The 23,579-nt window shown below is 39.5% G+C and overlaps 1 protein-coding gene across 1 annotated transcript in view; it reads left to right on the top strand.

Moving 5' to 3' along the window:
- LOC128264920 (dnaJ homolog subfamily C member 16) overlaps positions 1 to 23,579 on the top strand; it is a 208,288-nt gene that overhangs the window by 139,052 nt on the left and 45,657 nt on the right. The window contains exon 6 of the mRNA XM_053000639.1: positions 12,379 to 12,761. Coding sequence (XP_052856599.1) covers positions 12,379 to 12,761 — 383 coding nt within the window. The remainder of the gene's footprint in view (positions 1 to 12,378; positions 12,762 to 23,579) is intronic.

The raw sequence follows: 23,579 nt of genomic DNA, 5'->3' as shown, positions 1-23,579 counted from the left end.
TGCTCTGTGGTCTGTTTTGACGGTGAAGTGACTACCATAAATATATAGTCTAAAATGTGTTATTGCCCAATGAATAAATGCTAGTTCTTGTTCTGTTGTGATCTTGTTGCTTTCACCTTTTGTAAAAGATCTTGATGCGTACGAAACTGGAAGCTGTAGTCCACTTTTGTTTTGTGTTAGGTAGTGTTTGCTAGCATCTGTAATTATGCAAAATTCTTTGCTAAAATCTTGGTATTGTAACAGAGTTGGTTTTATTAATGCTGATTTAAGATGTTCGAAGGCGTTTTGGCATTCAGTTGTCCATTCGAATTTTACATCTTTCTTACATAATATTGTTATGCGACGGGAATATTCAGCAACATTTTTTATAAACCGTCTGTAATAATTTCAAAATGCAATGAATCTTCTAGCGCTGTCTGCATTATGTGGGACTGGATAATTTTGAATGACGCCGTATTTTTTGTCGTCAGGCAAGATTCCTTGATTTGTGCACTTATGTCCTAGAACATTTCTCAGGATGTAACTTTAGGTTGTGTTGCCTACATTTCTCAAAAACATCAGTTAAATTCTTGAGCATATGTTTTTCGGAACAACCTATGACTATTAAATCATCCATATAAAGAAATGCTTGCGAAGGTTCCAATCCAGAGAAAGCTATTGTCATCATTCTCTGAAAAGAATTTGGCGCTATTTTTAAACCGAATGGTAATCGCGTGAAGCGATATGAACCATTGTTTGTTGAAAAGGATGTTATATCCCGTGAACTTTTTTCGAGTTAAATTTGGTAAAAACCGCACATTAAGTCAAGACATGAGAAATATTTTGCTCTACCTAGTTGATCTAAAATATAATCAATTCAAGGGAGTGGGAATTTATCAGGCAAGAGACAGACGTTTTTTCTTTTGGGTACATTTAATCTCAGTTTTTGTTTATAAAAATTATTGGTAGTGATCGATTCGGTTTCTAGTCCGAATACATCGCTATACTGGGTGCATAATGTTGTTAGTTGTTTATTGAATTGTTTCGGGAAGTTTTTTGAAAGCTGAGTTAATACAATATTTTCTATTGTATTTTTGAAAGCTGAGTTAATACAATATTTTCTCGGTTTTTTAAGTCTGTTTGTACTACATCGTAGTTTGAAAGTGGTTCATGTTGAATGTTGTTAATGTAAACTACCTGATCTGTATTTGTTGTGTTTAATAGTCTTATGTATGCATTTTGGAGTGTTGCTATGGTATTTGCAATATAAATACCATGCTGGATTTCTTGATTCGGAATTAATACACTGTCTTCTTCTGAATTTATTGGGAGTTTCCCGAATTCGTTTGGGCTACCTTAACGTAGTTGTTTTGATAATGTTGTTATTGCCATAGTTGTTTCCCCCGCGGTTGTTTACACCGCGGTTGTTTCCACTTCTTTAGTTGTTTCTATAATCATTGTTATTTTGGTTATTATTATTTCGGCTGTAACTGTTGTTTTGGTTATAGCCGTTGTTTTGGTAATATACGTTGTTTTGGTGGTATCCGTTATTGTGATAGTTACCTCTATTGTTACCTATACCGCGATAATTGTTGTTGTTTACTCTTTGGGTGTACAATATTGAATTGTATAAAAATCTAGATTATACCTACTTATATATTCATATTCTAAATCTGAAATTAATAGAGGCTCTGCTCCGTTTCTAACTATGGCTAATACTCTATTCTCAAAATTTGGTTCCTTATCGAAAGTAATTATAATGCAATCCCTTGTATTCATTGTTAGTTTTCAATTATTTTTATTTTATTTTTAATAATATTAATTTAAAATAAGGTAACTTTTTTTTTTTTTTATGATAACATTTATTTCTTTCTTAAATATGTCACTGTCAACATATACATATTTGTATATAATTTGTATTTTTTTTAAACATATTTTTATAACAATTGTTCGCGGTTTATTAATTTATATCTTATCCAGATCGTTCGCCTGGCTACTGTTTACAGCACTTTTTGATATGCCCTTGTTGTGGTACATATAGGCTTTATACAAAGGGCTTTATACAAAATGAATCCGCTCATAATGAAAACAATTATTGATAATAAGATATTTGTTAAATCGGTATCGATATTTTTTGATTAAATTATGTTGATTACGTTAGCGGTTCAGTCAACTTCTTTTACATCTAGTAGACCCATTTTGGATGTTTTCACAGAATTGTGTATATAAGGGTTTACGTTTAGTGTGCAGTTAATTTGCTTTTTAATTGCCATTTATATTGGCTCATTAGGTAAGAGATTGCAACATTTTTTTTTGTTATGGAATTGGGAATTAATAAATAAGAAAAAGAAATTTTACATAGTAACCTGTCTAGTTTTTGCATGGATTTCAGGCCACACGCGAAATGGGCAACTTTAATGTCGCTCAATTTTTACATTAATTTTTATATACCATAAAAAAATATGCATCGCAGTGCAATATAAAAAAATTGTGTAAACGCAGTGCACGGTGAAAAAAAAGGCGCTCTAGGAAGCGCTGTCGGTTCACTTTTCCTTGGTCTTACTTGATTGGTAAGACGTTGCCGGTGCTGGCTGCACAGGCTGGACTTTTACGATGGGGCACCGGTGCTGGCTGCACAGGTGAACTCGCAATGGGGCGAGCACAGTGGTCCCTCGCAGTCGTTTGGGCACTTCTTCTTTAGTGCTGGGATCTCTAGTTTCTGTGGCGGAGGTAATTGTTTTTTAATTTTAAGTAGACTTTGGATTGCAGGGTAGGTGGATGTGTGGGTGGTTGTTGTTTGACTTTTTCTTTCGATTATTAGGTTTTTATGTGTTCAACTTCGGCGTGCAATTTTACCGAATTGTTCCAGTTAACTTTACTTCCGCTATTTAGTAGCTTCAGTAATTCAGCCTTTCTGACTTTGAGTCTTTTAACCACACCACTGCGTTTAGCACACTTCACACTCTACTCACTGCGGTTGTTGTATGTATTGTTTCTATCCTCGAGTCCTGCAATCTTCGGACGCCATGTATTGTTTTTATCCTCGAGTCCTGTCACGGTCGCCATGTATTATTTTTATCCTTTCTTTACAAGTAGCAATTCCATTCAATTCAAGAAAAATACCATTATTTAAGCTCAACGATTATCGGTTTATTTCACTGGAGCGGCTGTAGTTGCCGGTTTCAGCTCTCAGGAGTTTCTGTTTGTTTTTCAAATTTACTTAGAAGCTAAAGAGCTCTGAGTCTCATAGCTGCGCTGCCAACAGAGGCAGCGGAGAGACGGTTATGAATTCTTAAATATATAGATATGCTAACTTAGGCTGGTACGCGGAGGTATATGCACATACATGAAGTCTGCTCGTGATACAGTTATGCTGACACTTGCACTTTCTGTGTGCGGGCCAAGGCATAGCGATCGGTTCGTATTTCGGCCACTTGGGTTTATGACCGGGGCTTTGAATTGTGTAAACACTGCAAAAAAGTGTTACAGTGTGTTCCCTTTTAGTACTCTTGGTACAGTGGGTGCTCGATATATGTGCATTCTACAAAATGCTGTGAAATTAACTTTTTTCAAATTGCAGCGAAATTATGATAAATCTTTTAAGCATATTGGCGAAATAGTACAAAGTTCAATTTACTGGTATCAAGCTAATTAGAAAAAAAAAATAAACATAAATATTTCAGTACCTAAATACAAACATACAAAAATTTTAAGATAAACTAAAATCTTTATCTTTGTACAACCCCAACACCGTTCCTATGGCAGCAATATGATACTGTTTTCCGGTTTGAATAAAATTAAAGGCGTAATTCTGAATTATTAAACCTCTAATATATAAAAAAAACTAGCAAAAAAAGCTAACTTTGGCAAGCCGAAGTTTATATAGGCTTGCCGTTATTGCAAAACCAAATTATTTTAATTTATATGCGTATATAATAAAAAACAACAAACGTTTTTATTGTAGCTATATGATATCGATTTCCCATTTGAATAAAATTAAAAGCGTAATTCCAAAAGAATTTTAAAGAAAAATAAACAAATTAGAAAAGTTTAATTTTTTTGTGTTTTTATTTATTTAATTTTGCGATTGTTTCCATTGGAGCTATATGATAGTCGTCCGATTTTAACCAAGCTTAAACCATAATTAAACAATTTTGTTTTCGCCTAAGTTTCATGCAGATAGCTTTAAAACTAAGAGTCTAGTTTGCGTATAAACGTACAGACGGACGGGAGGTATAAGATATAGTCGTCTGATTTTAACCAAATTTAAACCGTTATTCTGAAATTATAAACCATGACTATTTCTTTTAAGGATGCTCTATGGTCGAGGTCTGACTCCTGTTCATTTTAGTGAACAGTGATTTTTAAGGCAATTATCCTGAGGGCCTCCCGCCCACTTTGAATCCAGAAGGATTCACTAACCATTTTCCACATGTTGCCTCACTAGAAATTCACCGCGATTACCCGCGCGCGAGTTATAGTATGAAATAGTTAACGGTGATTCTTATTCATCCAATATTCAGTTAAGGTTTATATATAGACAGTTGATGTGTTCGCTTTGGTTGTTCCAAACGGAATAATTTTTATTGTGGCTTGAGATTTAAATCAAACCTCCGCCAAAGAATTTTATGTGTTTACAATTATGTATGTGTGGGTGAGTAAATGCTAACAAGGTATTTTCTGGAGCTCTGCTGAGTGGGTGTCGTTTAGCAACATCCTGCCTTGTGCTGATGTTGCATTTCTTATGTGCATCTTATGTGGGACAACGAACGGCTAGCTGTCGGTCACTGTCCACTTGGAAGAGGGTAACACGGGGAGGTTTAGGCGGTGGCATAGTCGATGGTACCGGTACGGTAACTCGCGTGACCTCCTCATTGGAAAGCCCGGAGAAAAGAATTGTGTGGCTGCGTTACTTTTTTCCTCTTCCTACTTTTCGGGATTTCCAGTATTTTCGGTTTTCTGGTTTAGCGTCTATGCTAAATAACTGTTGCCCCTGCTACCTCGGATTCTTACGGAGTTGTCATCCTGGAGCTGTCAGTCGGGTTTCTTATCAACTTAAAGAAATTAAGATTTAATGATTGGCTCCTTGACGCATTTTTCTTACGATCTACCAAATGAAAATATAAACTAATTACTAAATTATAAACTAATATGAACTACAAATGCTTATCTACCGTGACTCGCCGGATCTGGGACTGCACGCATTCGCGCGGAATCCGACGAAACGGGATGGACGGGGTACTTCGGATCCTTGGTCGTCGGAGGTTTCTTCCTCATCTTCTGGTCCGTGATCGTCATATTTGCCACTGGTTTTGGAGTCGGTAGCCTACCGTCGTCTTTCTTATACCCTTCTGCGACTCACTCGTCACGATCAGGGAGATCGTAGTGGAAACTATTGGTATCCCCAGAGTCGACCGACAAAACGATGACGTCATCCATCTGAAAGAGCATAGACTAAACTTAATGGTACGTGGCCCTAAGGTCTCGTTTCTTACGCGAGTTAACTCCCTACATATCGGTACAGTGAAACCCTGAATTTAAAGTACTTAACTTTTTCATTGTGCGTGTATAAATTTTTGTCTTATAAACTACCACGTACTCAGGTTAGGCGATGTGAACGTTGTGACAATGTAGGGCCCGTCGGAATGATTTGCTGCCAGGCTGGCCCCTAAATCTTGGCAACAAATCCTTCTACCGCCTTAGAGGCGGTTGTTGACGTAGCCATACCTGGTCTTTAAGTTTCGGCCTTTACTCCCGGCGTCGAAGTTTGTAGTGTCTCGCTTGTTCTTTAGACGATGCAGGCTAGACCGGAAAATTCCGAAGATTCCACTTAACTAACGCGCTTTGCCTTCGGAGTACCTTAGATTCCATGGCCGATCCGATCATTGTACAGCATGGGGGGTAGTCGGGGCGCTCTTTCTTGGGTAAGGAAAGCAGGGCTGTATCCTGTAGAGTCTATTACACTAGAATTGTTGGCGAGCGCTATCTCTGGCAAACACTGATCCCAGGAATTGCGAAGAATTCCCTTAGAGCTCGGCTAGTAAATTGGGTACCGTTATCACATACGAACTTTCGGGGGATACCGACCCGACCTAGCACGCGTTCGCAGAGGCCTTCTGGACTTAAGCAGCGTTAGCTTTCCGTTGCGGTATTAGCTCAACCCATTTTAAAAAGCATCGAAAAACACGAAGAGTGTGGTATTTCCTTGCCTCAACCGTGGTAAAGAGCCCACAAAATCCGCAGACAATATATCAAAGGTCTTGTTTCTTACACGAGTTAACATCTTACCTGGTCGGGCCAGTCTTCAATTTCTGGCATGACTAGCCATGCTGAACGTAGCGTTTCGCATCCCTTAACATACCTGGCCAAAAGTATCGTTGAGCCAGCTGAGTGGTTGACTTCCGAACTCCCAGATGCCCTGCCAAAGGATCGTCGTGACATTCTTGGAGAGCCCGAATTCTACTCGGACTTGAAACACACAGCTTCCACGGGAAGTAATCCTCGTCATCGACTCTGTTTCCCAAATTCCGGTATAGCTGTCCATTCTCCATCGTGTAATCCAGGAATTACTCGGGGTGATCGCGTATTTTGGTATTTGGTATTGCCCTAGCCACGTCTGCAGTGGTACTAACTACGGGCAAGGAAACGGGATATAAATCCAACTGGGGCACGCCAACGTTCTCTGGATTAACCAGGAATGGTCGTAGCCACGCCTGAGGGATATTAACTACTGGCAAGGATCGGGGATCAATAACTACGGGCAAAGATCGGGGTTATGTCCAAAAGGAGCATGCCAACGTTCTCTGAATTAACCAGGAATTGTCGTAGCCACGCCTGAGGGATACTAACTACTGGTTCAGGTAGGATTAAGGTTATTTTCTAAATAAATACGCAATTAAGAAATGCACTGGGCTCTACATGTGTTTTCGACTTCGGTCATCTGTTGCAGAGGTTCGCATGGCAGCCGGAATAAGACATCGGTCACTATGTTTAACTTTCCTCGGCGGTAGCGTACGTCAAACTGAAATTGTTGTAAATCCAAAGCCCACCGCGCTATCCGACCGGACGGGCTTTTGATTGAATTCAACCATTTCAGCTCTAGATGGTCGGTGATTACTTCCAGCCGATAGCCCTTCAAATAACATCGCATTTTTCGAGCAGCCCATATTCCATACTCTTCTCTGTGGTTGTGTAATTAACTTCAGTGGCAGTTAGTCGGCGACTGGCGGAAGCGATGACTTTCCCTTGACATTCGATGTCTTGTGAAAGGACCACTCAAAAACCCATCGCTAGCGTTCGTTTGTAACACGAACTTCCTGTCGAACTCGGGACAGCCCAACACTAGATCAGTGGTTAGACTCTGATTTATCTTTCTAGAGCGATCAGCTGCTCGTGGCCCCAAATCCACCCCCGACCTTTTTTTAACAAAGTAGTCATTGGTTGTACCAAGGTTGCGAAATTTGGGGCGAGTCGGCGGTATCGACGCCATGCCCAGCCTTTGTCGAAGATCCTTAACGTTGGTAGGCGCTTTTAGATTGGTGATAGTCGGTACTTTCAATGGATCTATTTGGACTCCTTCGTGGCTGAACTCGTGGCCTGGATAAACAAGTTACCGCCTAAAAAACACGCACTTCTTTGAATTCACCTTCAAATTTGCCATACGAAATCTGCGAAAGAAGTCGGTCAAGTTGGCGTTGAAAAGTCGCACTGGCTGAGTGAAGTCCGAAAGGCATCACCTTCTATTGGAACAGTCTTTACATGGCATGAGTGAGCGTTCAATTGTTGATAATCAACGTACATACGCAATTCTTCTTTTTGACCAATACTATGGTCCGACGGCGACTTCCCGAAGTAATTTAACCACTTGTGTATCGATTACATTCTGCATTGCAGGATAACTATTCGGAACGGGTTCACTCGGCCGCTGTCGGTAGTAGACCTAAGCGTCGCCCCTCCGCACTGTATCCGTGTCCCCATTGCGGCCAAGAAGTCCATACCTAATATAACACTATCCAACATAGTAGGCATAACCAGCAATAGCATTACTGCTCGCGGGCCAGCTAATTCCACACGAGTTCGCAATAACTCTTTTAACTCCAAGTTTGATCGGTCGCCCAACGCTATCGCAGTGATGATCTCATGAAACTCCTTCGCCAATCAATAAAAAAATATTTTTTTTTAAGTGTAGTTTAAAAAAAAAAAATTTTTAATTCTTTTTGACCTATTAATAATTTGGCAGTTTAGAATTACGCTTTTAATTTTATTAACCGCGGAAAACGATATCACATAGCTGCCATAGAAACTATCGAATAATTGAGCTGCAAATCACCATAGCTTCAATGTTTTTACGCAAGTAAATCATAATTTTAAAGTTTTCAAGAATATTTAATTTTTGCAATAGCTGCAAGGGTATATTCTTGTTATTTATTTATATCCTATCGCTACAAGTGGTGACTTGTCACCACGGATTGAGTAAAATTTTAATAATATAAATAATTTATATCTACTACTTAAATATTAACAAAATGGAGTACTACAATTGTACAGTATTTTAAGATTGAGATTAAGATATTTAAAATTTTGAAATTTTTGATTTAAAATAAAATAATTTAAGTTAAGTTACAACTATTTTAAGCCTGCAAAAATTATTTTATTAAAGAAATAAGCAAATTACGCTTTTAAAAACGTGAGGAATATTGTTCCATAGGCAAACGTCATTAATAAAGAATTGCTTCCTCGAGCACAAGGTTTTATGTCTAGGGATGATAAAGTTTTGTTTTCTTTGCGAATGAGCTGGAAGAAGTTTCTGAAACAAGAAAACGGTTAACATCATTTTTTGAAAATAAATTAACGTCTTAAGGTCAATCCACTGAATAAGGCTAAGGTCAAGAATATTGTAGATTAGATGGGAAGTGCGGTCAGTACTACGGAGATTAAACACATAACGCTTGAATTACAAGCAACAGATAATTTTTGCATGTCCTGAGTGGCACAATGCCCAAAAATTTAAACACCGTAAAACAGGGTGGGAATTAGAATGGTTTTGGCCACTTGCTTTCGTAGTTGAGTTGGCAAGAACGACTGAGAAGTGGAAAGTTGTGGGCTATTGGGCTATTGCCAATTAATAAATTAGGGAGTTGCGTAGTGTTGAATGGTTGGTTTTTTGTTGGCCCAGTTATTAATTTTAAGAAGACAGGTATAACACATACTAATACAATCGTTAACTTTACATAGAGCCGTACTCACATAGAACTGCACATCATCACCATAGAATACTATGGTTATCTTACTCACATAAAATACATATATTATCACAGTCTGGTAAGGCATTCAGGTACTTGTTGCATGTAGCTTCAGGTACATCGAATTGGTCAAACTTCCTGTTCAGATCATTGACGTTTACTAGGGATTGGGAAAACTGATTGATTTTACCAAGTCCAATATTATAAAGTACTTGTTTTTTTGGATCCATAAAAGTCACACTTTGCAGATCTAATGATCTGCCGTACATTATTACGCGCCCGAGTGTACTGTTTTCTAAAAAAATCGGTTTTATATCGCTGCGTCACGGATCGCTATGATTCTTTTAATGTTATGGGTAAACCAGGGATTTTGCTTTATTTATTGATTTTATAGTTAACAATGAAATGCTAAATTAAAACTATATGCTAAAATAAGTCTAACTTAAATAACTAAATATTACATGATTCGAGAAAAGCATACATGTTTGATGATAACCGATCAATAGAATTTTCCAAAGAAATTACAGGATATACTGCATTATAATTTGAACAAAGCACCCGAAAGGGCTCATGAAGGGCAAAGTTGGATCTACAAATTGGCAAGTGAATAGGGCGAAAAGTACGAGTAAATCTTAAGGGTACAGCGATGTTAATATAGCTAAGAAGGAGGCCAGAATTCACTTCTCCTATGAGAAGCTTATGCAAAAAAATTAATCCGCTGCACATTCTACGATGTTTTAGAGACTTTAGATCAATTAACATTAGCCTTGACGAGTAAGGTGGCAAACGCCTCACCGGGTCCCAATTCAGCTGTCGAAGAGCAAATAATAAAAATTGCTTTCGGACTGACTCGATTAATTTTTGTTGATCAATATATTGAGGGCTCAATACACATGCGCAGTATTCCAAAATAGGGCGAATAATGAAAATGTAAAGATCTTTGTTGTATACGGGTCATCAAACTCCTTGGCCCAACCAATGATGACAGAAATATTGCTTTTGAAACATAATTTGCTATCAAATTGGAACCTAGATCAGTTATTTGCGTAATACGTTGTAAAGTAGAATTTCCAAGATGGTAAGAGTGTATTTGGGCTGAAGTCCGGTAAAAGGACATATATTTGCATTTAGTGTGGTTAAGAAGCAACAAATTGTTGGAACACCATAATTATAATTGATTAATGTCCGACTGTAGGGGAAGGTATGACATTTGGTCAGAGAATGATAGGCAAGTTTTTACGTCGTCCGCATACATTAGAGTAGAGGCAAATGACACTACTTTTGGAAGATCATTAATAAAAAGAACGAAAAGTAGTGGCCCCAGAGGACACCAGAAACATTTACAACGGAGGAAAGTTGATTATTGAAGAGAACGCGTTGAGTTCTGTTTGAAAGATAGGCCGATGGATGGATTGGATGGGTAGTTTTTTGTCAATTTTGCTGTTAAAAATATGCAATTGATGCATGATATTGGGAGACAAATAAATTTTTTTGCTTACATAAATAGCGACACCACCAGCATGACTAAAACGATCTGCACGACATACAACATAACCATCACATGCAATAGACAGATCACTAAAATCGGACAAGAATCAAGTTTCGGACACGAAAATAACATCAACGTTAGACTGAGCAAACAAGTATCTAAATTCATAATTTTTCTTTATAGGACTCTGTGCATTGATATGGACGATCTTAATACCCTTTTTGTGCTTAACTATGATTTTAATGAAACACGCAGCTATGCAACTATCTATTTCAGTCTGGTCGAACATATTAAGGACCTACTGGGAAGCGAGCTTTAGTAAGAATAGGGACTTCAAGAGACAAAAAGAAAGTTGGAAATTTTTAACAATGTTTAAAACTAAGGTCAATAAAAATACGGATAAATATAAAAATAACATTTTAGATAAGAAAGCATGCGATCCAGATAAAGCAACAGAAGTTGTAGGCGATGTATATGATGAAGAGAGGGGAAGAGCGGTTTGTGCTAGTACGCCCAGATCATGAGGGAGCCCTGAAAGCTCATCCATGCGCTCGATGCGATAAATCATATTATCACCGCAGCGGACATGCACAAGGCCTCTGGGAGTAAAGACTGCTGACAAAATTCTTTGCTTTTTAAGCTTCATGGCCTCTTTTAATAATATATATTTATCTCTTTTAAAAGCTGCTTATTAATATAGAGATCAGCTTGGAAATCAAACCCCAACATCTGTAAGCTAAGTTGTTGTTTAGCAGTGCGCCGGTAAGTTCCGATGCAACATAATAGAATGATTTTTTCGTGGAAGTTTTTCATTTTTATAATGACTATGAGAAGAAATTTGTGAGCGGCTGTTATTCGCAGGCCTGAGCTGCCATTTGCTGAGATGAAAGTTTGGCTTCTATCTGCCCCATTTTTTGTTTCAAAATTTTTAGTTCGCAGACCTCCACCTCAAACGAGTCATAAGGCCACCGAGGACTCTCTGTTTCGCATCTTAGACAAGGCCAGAGATTTTTAAAGTTTGCTCTTCGAGACGCAAGTTGAGCATCTCTAGCAGCTGAGGTGACGGCGCATCAGACATACGCTCGTTGCTGATCCCCTTTCATTTGTTGTTGTTGCTGCGCAGACGCAAGTGATTATGTAGAGGTGCAAAAGGTGCTGAAAGCAAGGCACTTAATCGAGGTTCGATTTGCACGATTTGCACACAAGACCAGATACCGGGTTCGATGCACAAAAACAAATTCAAAACAAAGTCAGGGTTTGATGTTTGGGATTTTTAATTGTTTTAAATAGTTTTTAAACTCTACAAGGTCAGTGGCGATGCAGATTCACAATGCTCACAGTGAGTACAGGAGATTGTTCCAATTGTACACTGGAGATTTAAATTTTCCGACCTCAAATACTAGGTAAAAAATTGATTTTCTACGGAGCTATTAAAAACACGTCCGTTCATGCTGTACAAAAATTACTATTCGTGGAAAAATAATTACTTCTCTTTATTGAAAATTATAAAGTAAATATATTATTTATCAGGCTTAAAATCTTAAGGTCTTGAGAACGAGATAATAGATAAATAAATTAAATAACAAGCTGGGAATATATATCACAGTGATTGTAAATAGCTCAAATAAAAATTATGTAAATATTAATTAATTTTTTATGTAATTTCAGACCATTACAATAATAATCTCATCCCGGAACTAAGGCTATACGAACTAAGAGCAGAAAAATATAACGGAATGGTGCGCCTATTAAAACCAGGATGTAGAACATTACTGCTCATTACCGATTTTCAAAGTAGGAATAAACTTATTCCATATTTTCACAAGGCTGTTTGGCCATACAGAAAATCCAAGACACTGCTGTTTGGTCACATGGCAATTGAAAAAGGACTGCCGTGGTTTGCCGAAATTATTCGTTTATCTTTGTGTACAAATCGAAATTTGCAAGTCAATCCAAGAAACTGTGTTGGTACTGTGCTGGCATTAAATGGTCATCGAAAATACTTTTGCATGTACCATGCAAAGCATCCAGAGTCGGTTCGTGGAGCTAAGGTAATTAAAGCTACAAAATTTTAATAAATTTTATATAACGTTAATTCGGCTAGAATATTAACATGTAGACTTGATCAGACTTTGTTTAATTTAAATCTCGTTTTCTTTTATGCTTAACTTTTTGTCATAAAAGGCATTTAAGAAACAAAATTTTGAAAAGCTATACACTCTCTATAATTGCTTGTGACATTGCACCGTTAGGATGATTCATTGGAGAATTTTTTTCTTATACTACCCGGTTTTACGTAGGTGCGGGCAAGACGGACATAAGATTCCGATACGCAATTAATGAGTAAAGTTGACAAAACCGATAACAAACACTGGCCAGGTTTCGGTATAAAAATACCTTATGATAGTACACCACCAATCAATAAGCAAAGTGTAATTTTGCTCATTTATTGTAGTTGCCGACAAAGCGGACCGAAATACTCCCGCTATAAGAAATATTTTTTGGAATTTAAAGCTCCTCTTGTTCCTCTTTTGTTGTTGGATTGTTTACTAATATAGGAAGAGCAAAGTCATATGCATGTGCTGCTCTTAGCATTGCGAAGGCCAAGTACAAGAACAATTTTGAGTGCTCTCCTCATCCTCTTCTTTCGCTGACTCATTTGCATATGCTTTACTTTTTTTTAGCTAATCCAAGGCATTTTGCCTCGTTTGCCAAGAAGAGCAACAACAATTGCATAGGATTTCCCATTAGCCCGAGGGCATTCCGTTGTTGGCTTGCCAAAAACTTTGCAATGCTAGAAATCACTTCTTGTCTTCGTCGCTGAAAGGTTGGTCAACATCGCAGCGAAGAGTTTCTTTTTTCCAGAAAATTGTTTATGTAAGCAGCATTTGTTATTTGTCATACAATAATAAATGGGACAAAAAAATTAAATTTGGAGAGGCATTTTATTATAAATATTTTATAAGTAGTTGTGTGGATTACAGAATTTTTTAGGTGAAACGACTTGAAACGAAAAAAAACTCTCGCACCAATGTACTTGTGTTTCATTGGAATTGTTGTTTGCTCTGTTATAAGCAATGTTTGGGCACCCCTGATTTAAAAGTTTTTAGCTTTTAAACGTTAATATAAGCGGGAAAAAGAAAGAAAGTGGGCAAGAAAACACATATGTCCGTCTGTCAGTCCGTCTGTCCGTCCGTCAGTCTATCCGTCCGCTAAAGCTACTAAAGTTTTCTTCCTATGGCAGGTAGTATATAAGGTCAAGAAAAAAGTAATCAATTATTTGTACATGAAATTCAAAGCTTTTTTATGGTTAGAATTAACCGATTTATTTCAAAAGAGCACCACTTTTTTCTACAATCGATTGCCATTTTGATGGTAATTTCATCATACCCCTCTCATAAAAGCCTTCGTCCTTATTTGCAAAAAACTGATTCATTCGCTTTTCACAATCATCTCTTGTAGCTAATCTTACACTATCAAAAGGAAGAGGTGGTAGTAACTTGGTGCGATGTACGAGCTATAAAGTGGATGCAAAAGAATCTCCCATCCAAGCTCTCGGAGCTTCTGGCGAGTCGCTATTGACGTGAGTGGTCGTTGTCCTGATGGAAAACAATTCCTTTCCTATTGGCTTCTGGGCAGTACAAAACCGAATTAAGTGTTTGGCCATGGGGGAGCTCATAGTAGATAACTCCTTGCCAATCCCACCAAACTCGCAGCAAAACCTTTCTGGCCGTCAATCCTGGCTTAGGCACCGCCTGTCGTAAGTGATACACTTTTCATCACCAGTCACCATCGCTTCAAAAGCGGGACGGTTTTGTTGCAATTCAGCAGCGATTCGCAGATCGATATTCGGTCCAAACGTTTTATTTTGATAACTCACGTGGCAACCATACATCAAGCTTTTTTGTATATCTAGCCTTTGTTAAATGGTTCCAAACTGTTTTTTGAGCAAGGTTTAGCTCCATTATTTGGCTTTCAAAATTACTTAAAGGTGTTTCGGCTTTACTAAATAAAACCTAAAGCACTCACTTCCGTCACAGAGTAAGAACTATATAGAGGCACCATTTGCTCTGCCGCTCTCTTGTTGCCGCTCTGCCAGTGATGTCACATGGATAAAAAGAGAGGAAAATTTCAGTTTCTCACGGTTCGATTCGAACTTGTAATTTGGCCCCGTGGTGAATTTCTGCAGCTGAACTGCTCGCTCTCTTTGTTGACTGAAAAGAGCTCTCAGCAGAGCATGGGCAGAGGTTCGGGCAGAGCAAATGGTGCCTTTAGATAGTTCTTACTCTATGACGGAAGTGAGCGTTTTAGGTTTTATTTAGTAAAGCCGAAACCATCTGAATAAGAAACGAAAGACATTTGACGAGAATGAGTTGGGATTAGTTTGAATGACAATAAGTTTAACGACGGGCAGAGTAATCGTGACCGCACGGGCTAATAAGTCGACGACGCGGATCTGATTGTCAGGTTTCGGGTGGACCTTTGTAACTCTGCCCAGTCGCCACTCTGTTGGTGGGTAGGCATCATCCTTTATGATGACTTTGTCATCGAGAGTCAAATTTGGATTGGGTGTTTCCATTTACAACGACGGTGAAGTTCGGAGAGAAATTCCTCTCGCCAACGTCTGCTCAGTTCATGATGCATTATCTTGCTATTATCTGCCAGCGATTTTGGAGGCTGAGTTTTTCACCTGGGTAAGAGGGGCTCTTCGAATAAAATGGCCTGGAATCAACGGTAAAAACTGGTTAGGATCAGAGTGTAGAGTTAAAAGTGGTCGAGAGCTAAGAATCGTTTCTATTTTTGCCAACAAAGAAGAAAATGCTTCGAAAGACATAGAATACTGCTACTCGTTTATACTGCAGCTTCTTAAAGACCGCCAATGTGTGGGGTGTGAGGAGTAATGAACTGCTATTCAAAGGCCCGGTTGCTATAGATCTTCGTTATGTGACCGCTGGTCGTTTTGAGAAAGGCTTCCCAAGAATTTGTGAGCTCTCGGCTGGCGCCAAGGAAATGTTTCCCGTTATTGGAAACTCCAAGGTCTCCACTTCGGAAACCGTTTCCAAATGAACCGCTTTGATTGAGAAGCATACAAAAACAGCTACATTCCCCTAAATAGTGTTGCTTGAGCGAATTGCTGACGTTTTAAAGGTCCTGCAAAGTTACTGTAAATGCGGGTGTGAATGTGACTCGATCAGACGGGAGGGCTGTCATGATCTGATTGGAAGTTCTCTGATTGAAAAGGGTGCAAGTCGCACATCTTCAAATGCTTACCTTGTTTACTAAGCGAGGAATATACAATTCCTTTATATACAGTGTAGCATGAGTCGGTTTTCTGCATGAAGAAGGATTTGGTGTACAAAACTGATAAATAGAGCGGAGAGTCTAGAGTTTGGATGAAAGGGTTTGAAGGGCTGAAAGAGCTTTTTGATGAAATCAAAATTTTATTGAATAGTCTGTTGTTGTCATATGAGGTGAACTTTCAATACATGTCTTCATCAATCGATTGAGTACGGGATTCTGTGGGAACACATTCATGTAGGAATCAGAAACAAACCAGAACAACAGGAAGAGAGAAACACACGGAGTGGACGTCGGTTCTGAAAACAGAGACAGAGATCGCTAATGTATGCGTGAAGGTAACAGATCAGGAACGAGAAAATCTATTAAAGTCACTCGATGCCGAAATCTCAAGCTAAGCAGTCCACAGAGAAACACTCCACTTTATAAACTCATTAAAGTTTAAAATAACACACAACACTCAGTTTGTTAATTAAATCAAATATGATAATAATAAATATAGCATCAAAATAATAAATTTACATCGTCCTGGAAGTAATTCGCACTAACGGAACTCCCGCGGCCACATTCATGTTTAGGCGAGTTTTGGCCAGACCTCCTTTGTGGCCCATTTCACCATAGTGTAAATTCTCTTAATTTATTAGTTGAGCATCCTCGATTTCCCAGACCTACTGGATTGTCCATCGATTGGACATGGTTCCAACTCGAATTGGGACTTTCGGAGTGAATACTTGCTGTGCGAGTTGCGACGTATGTTTTCCATGTGTCAGGCGGTGGTTCTAGCCAAGTCGCTCCGCAAAAGAGGACTCAGTTTCTCAAGATGAGTTTCTTCGAGCGTGTGCTTGATTAACTTCGCCAGCAATAAAGAGCCGCAAAGCTCAAGGCGGGGTAAACTTATGGTTTTTGCTTTTGTCCAGAGGCAAATGGGATTGAATGAGCCCTGACCCATCTAATAAGAAAATAAAGACATTATGAAAGGGTGATTGACGAGAATGAGTTGGGATTAGTTTGAAGGACAATGAGTTTAACGACGGGCCGAGTAATCGTGCCCGCACGGACTTTGCCGAAATTGTCATCGAATATAGACGTCGTGATTTTCTGTATTTCTAAGTAAAAATCCAGCTGAGTGCTGATCGAATTTCTGTCTGGGCTTTCATGGCACCATCGAGTGTATGATCGCCGGAAAGTATATATAATCATATCAGTTTTTGGCCAATTGTTGCAGGGTTCTGATTGCTAAATAGGGGGCGCAGTTAACGCTGAATGTAACGGTGTTCGAAATCTTTCATAGCGGAACTGCCTTCAGGAAAGCCCTATCGTCGAATAAACAAGAATTTGGAGGTACATTTTTTCAAGTTCCCCGTTTAACACATACTTGTTATCGCCAATTGAGTGATTCCAAGTAAGTCGGCCTATAGAGTAAAGCCCTTGTATAGAACATCGTTAAGATAATAGGCCTGAAGATGTGCAATGGGATGGATCGAAAACAACTCTTAGCTTTGTAAACGTACCTGTGGGCTTTACTACTCCATGATGTGGCAAGTAGTATAGATATAGTTGTTTTTTTGGATAATTTCATATGGCCCAGTTTAATATATTCAGTAAGGACACTATTATGTTGTGATTTGAGTGACTCTTTTTTAGCAAGAGAATTTTGCGTCCGATGTTAGCAATAGTTCTTAACTGACCCAGATTTGAAAGCGAGACAAACCCATACCATTGGGTAATCGTTGGGTGGTACCGATAAATAGTTTCTCGCAGAACTGGTCTGAACGAGCAGTTGGCCTGGGTACCAAATCTCTGCTACTTCCCACAATTTTTGTAGGAGATTGCAAAGGTTTCTGAAGTCATTCACCACACGCGTTGAAAATGAGCAAACGCTTGATGTGGTGGGGAACCAGCGAGAAGTTTATTTGAGAGAAAAGTTCGAATGCACTCCAGGAAGATTTTAGGGGTTATATCAATGCCAATTACGAAATCAATTTACGCAGCGGTCGAGAAATGTGGGTCGGTTAATTCGAGATTGATGAGACATTTGTCTAGGAGTGGTTAGATTAGAAAGTTTTTTAATTTAATTTAATATTTTCTTCTTCTGGAGGTGTAGATGGTATAATTTGGAGGAGGAGTTAGCACACTCTCCTCCTATCCCTAAAATGCTAGTAAAGTGTTTGAGAGTGCGTAATTGAAGTTTGCGTAGTGACTTCTTAGTGATAAAGGTACGCTCTGACCCTTGGTCAATCAAAGCGCGCTGACAGAATAGTTCTCCTTTATGAATTACACGGTCTAATGCAGTTGAGTGATAAAACATTGCGTGGTTGATCATGTACAGTATTTTGTCCTGGCCTTGGTAGAAAATGTAGTAAGGGGTTTTTTTTGGCAATTGTTACAAAGTGGGAATACTTTTACTTTAATTTGCAGAATGGTGATATGAAAGGCAATTAAAGCAGAGATTGGCCTATTTTGCGAATTGAAATCGGTCGTGTGGAATTAGTTTAGTAAATGGACTGCACTGTCGTAAGTGATGTGGTTCTTTACAGTATTTACATGGGGTGTGTACTAGTGTGTTCGGTTTGTTGGAAGACTTGAGGGGTGGTCGAGAACAAATTTTAAAACGGAAGAAAGACGTTTTAGCACTTCCACTCTGATTACTAGAAAATCGTTAGTTTGCTTCCATGTGGGTAAATCCTTTCTGGAATCAAGGGATTGCTCCCAAAGCGTGAGCGTTTGGTGAGGCAATTTTGATGAGCAGAGGTAAACGAACAAGGGGTACCAATTTTCAGTTGTGATTTTCTGAGCCTCTAAAACTGCATGGCAGTGTGTCACAATGCACAGAATATTTTTTATTCCCCCATCATCTTCTTGAAGAACTTTTTCTATGGAATAAAAGCTTTTTTAATTCAGTGTCTAACAACAATTTATAAATTATAAAACCGTTGGGTATTTATTTTATATTTTATTTATTTCCATACGCCCGTAAGGGCATAGGTATTTTATACAGAGTTAGTTCTCTGGAGTACAATTTTTGACTAAACTAAAGAACCTATCCAACTGCAGCTTGAGACCTTTGCCTGACTGCAGCGCTGTCGCCACAGTGCCAGGTCAGCGTTTTGTCCTTGCCCGTGGCGCTCACTCGCTCCGCGAGTGCTCTGTTCTGACTCCGGGTACTTGCACCCGGAACGCGCGGTCAGCGGTTTCTTCGCTGCGCGTGCAGGCCACCGGATATGGTCTGCAACTCAGCAGTTTCGTCTCGTGGGAACTGCCTGTGTTAACTTCTCCCCCCTTCAAGTGGTCGACGTCCCGGGGACCCGCTCGTTCCACATCGTTGTCGGTTCTTGGTTTGGTGTGACTTCTGGCCCTTAGATAGCGATAGCCGAGCCAAATGGTGGAACACAGGAAGAAGGTAGCAAGTAGGGCAAAGGAGTTGCTGAGGAAGGACCCCAGTGTAAGTTCTTCTCTGAGGGTCCCGATGTGGTGGAGATTGCTCAGACTCAGCTCGTGAAGAAATGGGAGACTCAGCCGGTTCTGGTGGGCCGTGATGTTGACTGCGGCCATGGCCGACACAGCAGGTTTTCTCATTGAACTTCCCAATTGATTTACGAACCAAGTTCCGTTGAGGGCTACCTTGTCAGAATAGGTTACCAGGTAGGTTCCGGATATTTTTGTCTCTCGCCCTTGGTTGTCGGTTATGGTCACGTTGGCATCGTTCACGATGAGGGTGCCATGATCCACAATGGTAAACGGATCCAGGTGACCTGGGAGTGTGGAGCAGTGCGCAATAGCCCCAGAAACAATTTGCTGTGCGCAGGTGCCATTTTGCAGCTCCCTGCAGAAGGTGGCGCCGACCGTCGTTTTGCAATGACCGATGTTAAGGTTTCGCGCTGGGCATTCGGCGACAAGGTTCCCATCTTTAAAGTCCAGGATTTTTTTCTGGTGCTGAACTGGATAGACTGTTATCTTCTTACATATTAATTTAGGGCTAGGGAGTTTAATGAGAAAATGTAGAATTTCGGAATTTTGAAAAACACTAATACTAGATACCTCTAATAATTCTATCAAACTAACGTCAATAAGCTGTCTGTCCTTGAATTCGCCAATATCGGAACTGTCCAAAATTGCTGGACTTACGATGTTTAATTTTGCCAGGGTTAAGCCCATTAAAATGTTTTCTAGATCTGTGATTACAATTCTATTTTTTGCTAGAATAATTTCCAAAAGGTGGGTTTCTTTGTCTGTTTCGAATTTATGGATTTGATTCATTGAGTTTGTGAGTTCATTTAGACGTTTCTGAAATTTGATATTTAATTCTGTTTGTCCTTCATCTGTCCTAATTAATTGTTCTTGATTGAATTTTATTTGCTCCCAATCGTTAAAGTCGGTTGTGCCGGCAATAACTTTTAGTGCTGTCCCGAGTAAGTTAATACTCCTAGCGGCTCTATGGTGGATTTTTAAGGTAGTCACCAACTTGCGAATATTTGTAAGGTCCGTCATTATGACTGGTGTCCTGTGATCGTCTGTAAATGTCTTCGTCATTGTTTCCGTCTGGTCGGCGTAGTCTTTATAAGTCGTCACGTTCGTTGAGTGCTGTAGGTATCCGTAGGACTCCCAGATGACACTTTCAGTTGTCTTCTATCGGGATGTAGTCTGCGTTCTTGTAGTCATTAAGTTTTACTGTCGCGTCCGTCTTGACAGCCGTAAGTAAAAAAACTAAAACGAATTTTCCTAACCTAGAAAAATATAAAAAAAAAATAGAAAAAGGGGTTCAGTAATCTCGTGAAGATGGTTAGCGTAGATTGTCCTTGTGGACCACCCTCCCCTCAATTTGGACCGTGGTCCCCAGGTCTGCTTCAATGATTTTTTCCGAACATAGTGGCGAGAGCTTGTTTCCTATGCGTTTGTTTGCCTTTAAGAAAACTTTTTCACCAGCTTGATAGCCCTTTTGGGTCTTATCTTTGTTTACCTGGTCGAGGGATTTTTCTTGAGCCTGTTGGATTCTCTTTCTAATTCTGCTTTCGAAATCCGCGGGTTTTGAGTGAACAATCTCTATGGGTTTTTTGTTGGTTACTGAGTGGATAAAATTGTTGTATTTGTTAGTTGCCAAAAGAATTAGTTCGGTCGTATCGCTTAAGTTGCCCTCTATTTTCAAGCATCTGGCTATTTCTGCCAGGGTACTATGAAACCTTTCTACTTGACCGTTTGAGGTGCTATGTAGGGGCGGGGCGTTGGCGATGGTGATATTGAAATGATTCATGAGTATCGATTTAATTGTTTCGGAGTTGAACGACCTTTCGTTATCACAATAAATTGTTTTGATTTTTGGGAAGAAATTTATTATGTGCAGTATAGGGGATTTTACGTCCACTATGGCCCTCGATGCGATAGCCTGCACCGTGGCGAATTTTGAAAATTTATCGATGCATGTTAGAAAAAGGGTTCCAATTCAAAGTTGTTTCTGTTGCTAACCGAAGCATTTTAGGGAAAAAATAGTCCCTCAAGATTTGCTTTACATTTTCTTGTGCTGCTCGGTGAGCCCTGTTGTGTTCTGCTATGACAATTTCCCTCTGCTCAGTTGTATCCGTTATGTCCTGAACGAAGCTTTTCGTATATTTGAATGACGTGCTGGGGAACAGTTCGACTAGTCGATGTTGAATAAATGCCAAGATCGGTAGGGAGCAATATATTGCGTTTACCACCTCAGCATTAACTAAATCTTGTAAAATGTTAAGCAGATTCTCGGTTAGAAATTTTTATTACGTGTCGCACCTTGCTCTTAAACAAGATGAATGTGTCAACAGAGGAGCTGTTTCCTTCCTCAATAACTATTTGGTTCCGGAAACAGTTTACTGGGTTGTCCGTCGTGTCTATGGTGTAAGTCAGTGATTGTTCGCTGTGAATGGTTGCTACGTCTGATTCTATTTCGTCTTCTAAGACGTTTATGTTCTGGCGAGACAGCGCGTCTGCCACAAGGTTTTCTTTGCCAGGTTTATAAACTAATTTCGCGCCGTGATCGTCAGCGTTAGGGTTTTTGTCCGAGACGGCAAAGGTAAGTGGCTGGTGGTCGGTAAAGATCTGCAAGCCTTTCACTCCGTTCAAGTAATTCCGGAGGTTTTTCAGTGCCCAAACTATAGCGAGGAGCTCTCGCTCGTTGGTTGCATAATTTTTTTCGTTGTCCCGCAGCGGTCGTGATATCATAGTGATGGGGCGGCCATCTTGTGATAGTACTGCTCCCAATCCAGAGCCTGACGCATCAGTCGTCAAGTCAAATGGCTTTTTGAAGTCCGGGTAGGATAGCAGAATCTCCTCTGATGCCAAGATCTCTCTCAGCCTGTCAAACGTTTCTCTCTGTTCTTTGGTCATATCTATGTCGACTTTTCTCGACTGATATTTGCTAATTTTACCATTTTCTCCCTTTAGGATATTCGTTAAGGGTCTTGCGATAGTCGCGAAGTTTTTTATGAAGCACCTATAATAGCTTGCTAGTCCCAGGAAAGATCTGAGTTCGTATAACGTTCTAGGCGGGGGGAATTGTTTTATTGCTTTGACCTTCTCAGGTGAAGTTCGTAGCCCTGTTTGAGACACTATGAATCCCAAGTATTCGACGCTTTTTTTGAAGAACTTTGACTTTTCTTGGGACACTCTCATGCCCGCCTCTAAAAGTTTCGTTAAGGCCCAATCCACGTCCCTAACATGGTCCTCTTTTGTTTTGGAAAATATTATAACGTCATCGACATACACATAGCATATCTTTGAAATTCCTTCCCGGAGGACATCGTCGATGGCCCTCTGGAAAATGCTCGGGGCATTTTTAAGTCCAAATGGCAGTCTACAGAATTCGTATTTGCCGTTGTTGATTGAAAAGGCTGTCTTTTCCCTGTCCTTTTCTGCCAGCTCTATCTGATGAAAGCCTGACTTGAGGTCGAGTGTCGTAAAAAATTTCGACTCGCCCATATTCGACAGTATTGTCGAGATAGTAGGGATAGGGTATCTATCATCTACGGTTTTTTGGTTGAGTTTTCTAAAGTCGATAACCAATCGCTTCTTTTTAACCCCATTTTGGTCAGTTCCTTTTTGTCCACAACCCAGGTGGGGTTATTATATGGGGACTTGGATGGCCTTATTTCGCCGTCCGCAAGAAGTTGTTTAACCTCTGCATTGACGAATTCGGTTACACCCATGGGGTGAGGGTATGACTTAAAGTATACCGGTTCCCCATCTGTTTTAATCGTTGCCAATGTGTTTATGTTGAAAGGCAGTGCTTCGTCCGGATCGGCGAAGGCTTTATGATTTTTTACAATCATTTTATCGAAGGTGGCTTTAATTGCCAGAGGAACGTCCTCGTCATCGATTTTTATGAAGTTAACGTTTTCCGCTTTAGCAAACTGGATCTTTTCAGTTCCATTGCTAGTGTGCAGAACATTGTTAGTAAAATCGAGCTTCGCATTTACTTGTTTAAGTAAGTCGAGTCCGATAATGCCGTTAAAATCCTTAAGGTCATTAAGAATGAAAAAGGGTGTTTTTACGTTGAACACTGAAACTAGACATTTTTTATCTATTTTAGTGAAGCCATGGATCGA

The sequence above is a fragment of the Drosophila gunungcola genome, unplaced genomic scaffold (genome assembly GCF_025200985.1).
Source record: "Drosophila gunungcola strain Sukarami unplaced genomic scaffold, Dgunungcola_SK_2 000085F, whole genome shotgun sequence".
Taxonomy (NCBI): Eukaryota; Metazoa; Arthropoda; class Insecta; order Diptera; family Drosophilidae; genus Drosophila; species Drosophila gunungcola.
This window is presented reverse-complemented; position numbering and strand designations above follow the sequence as displayed.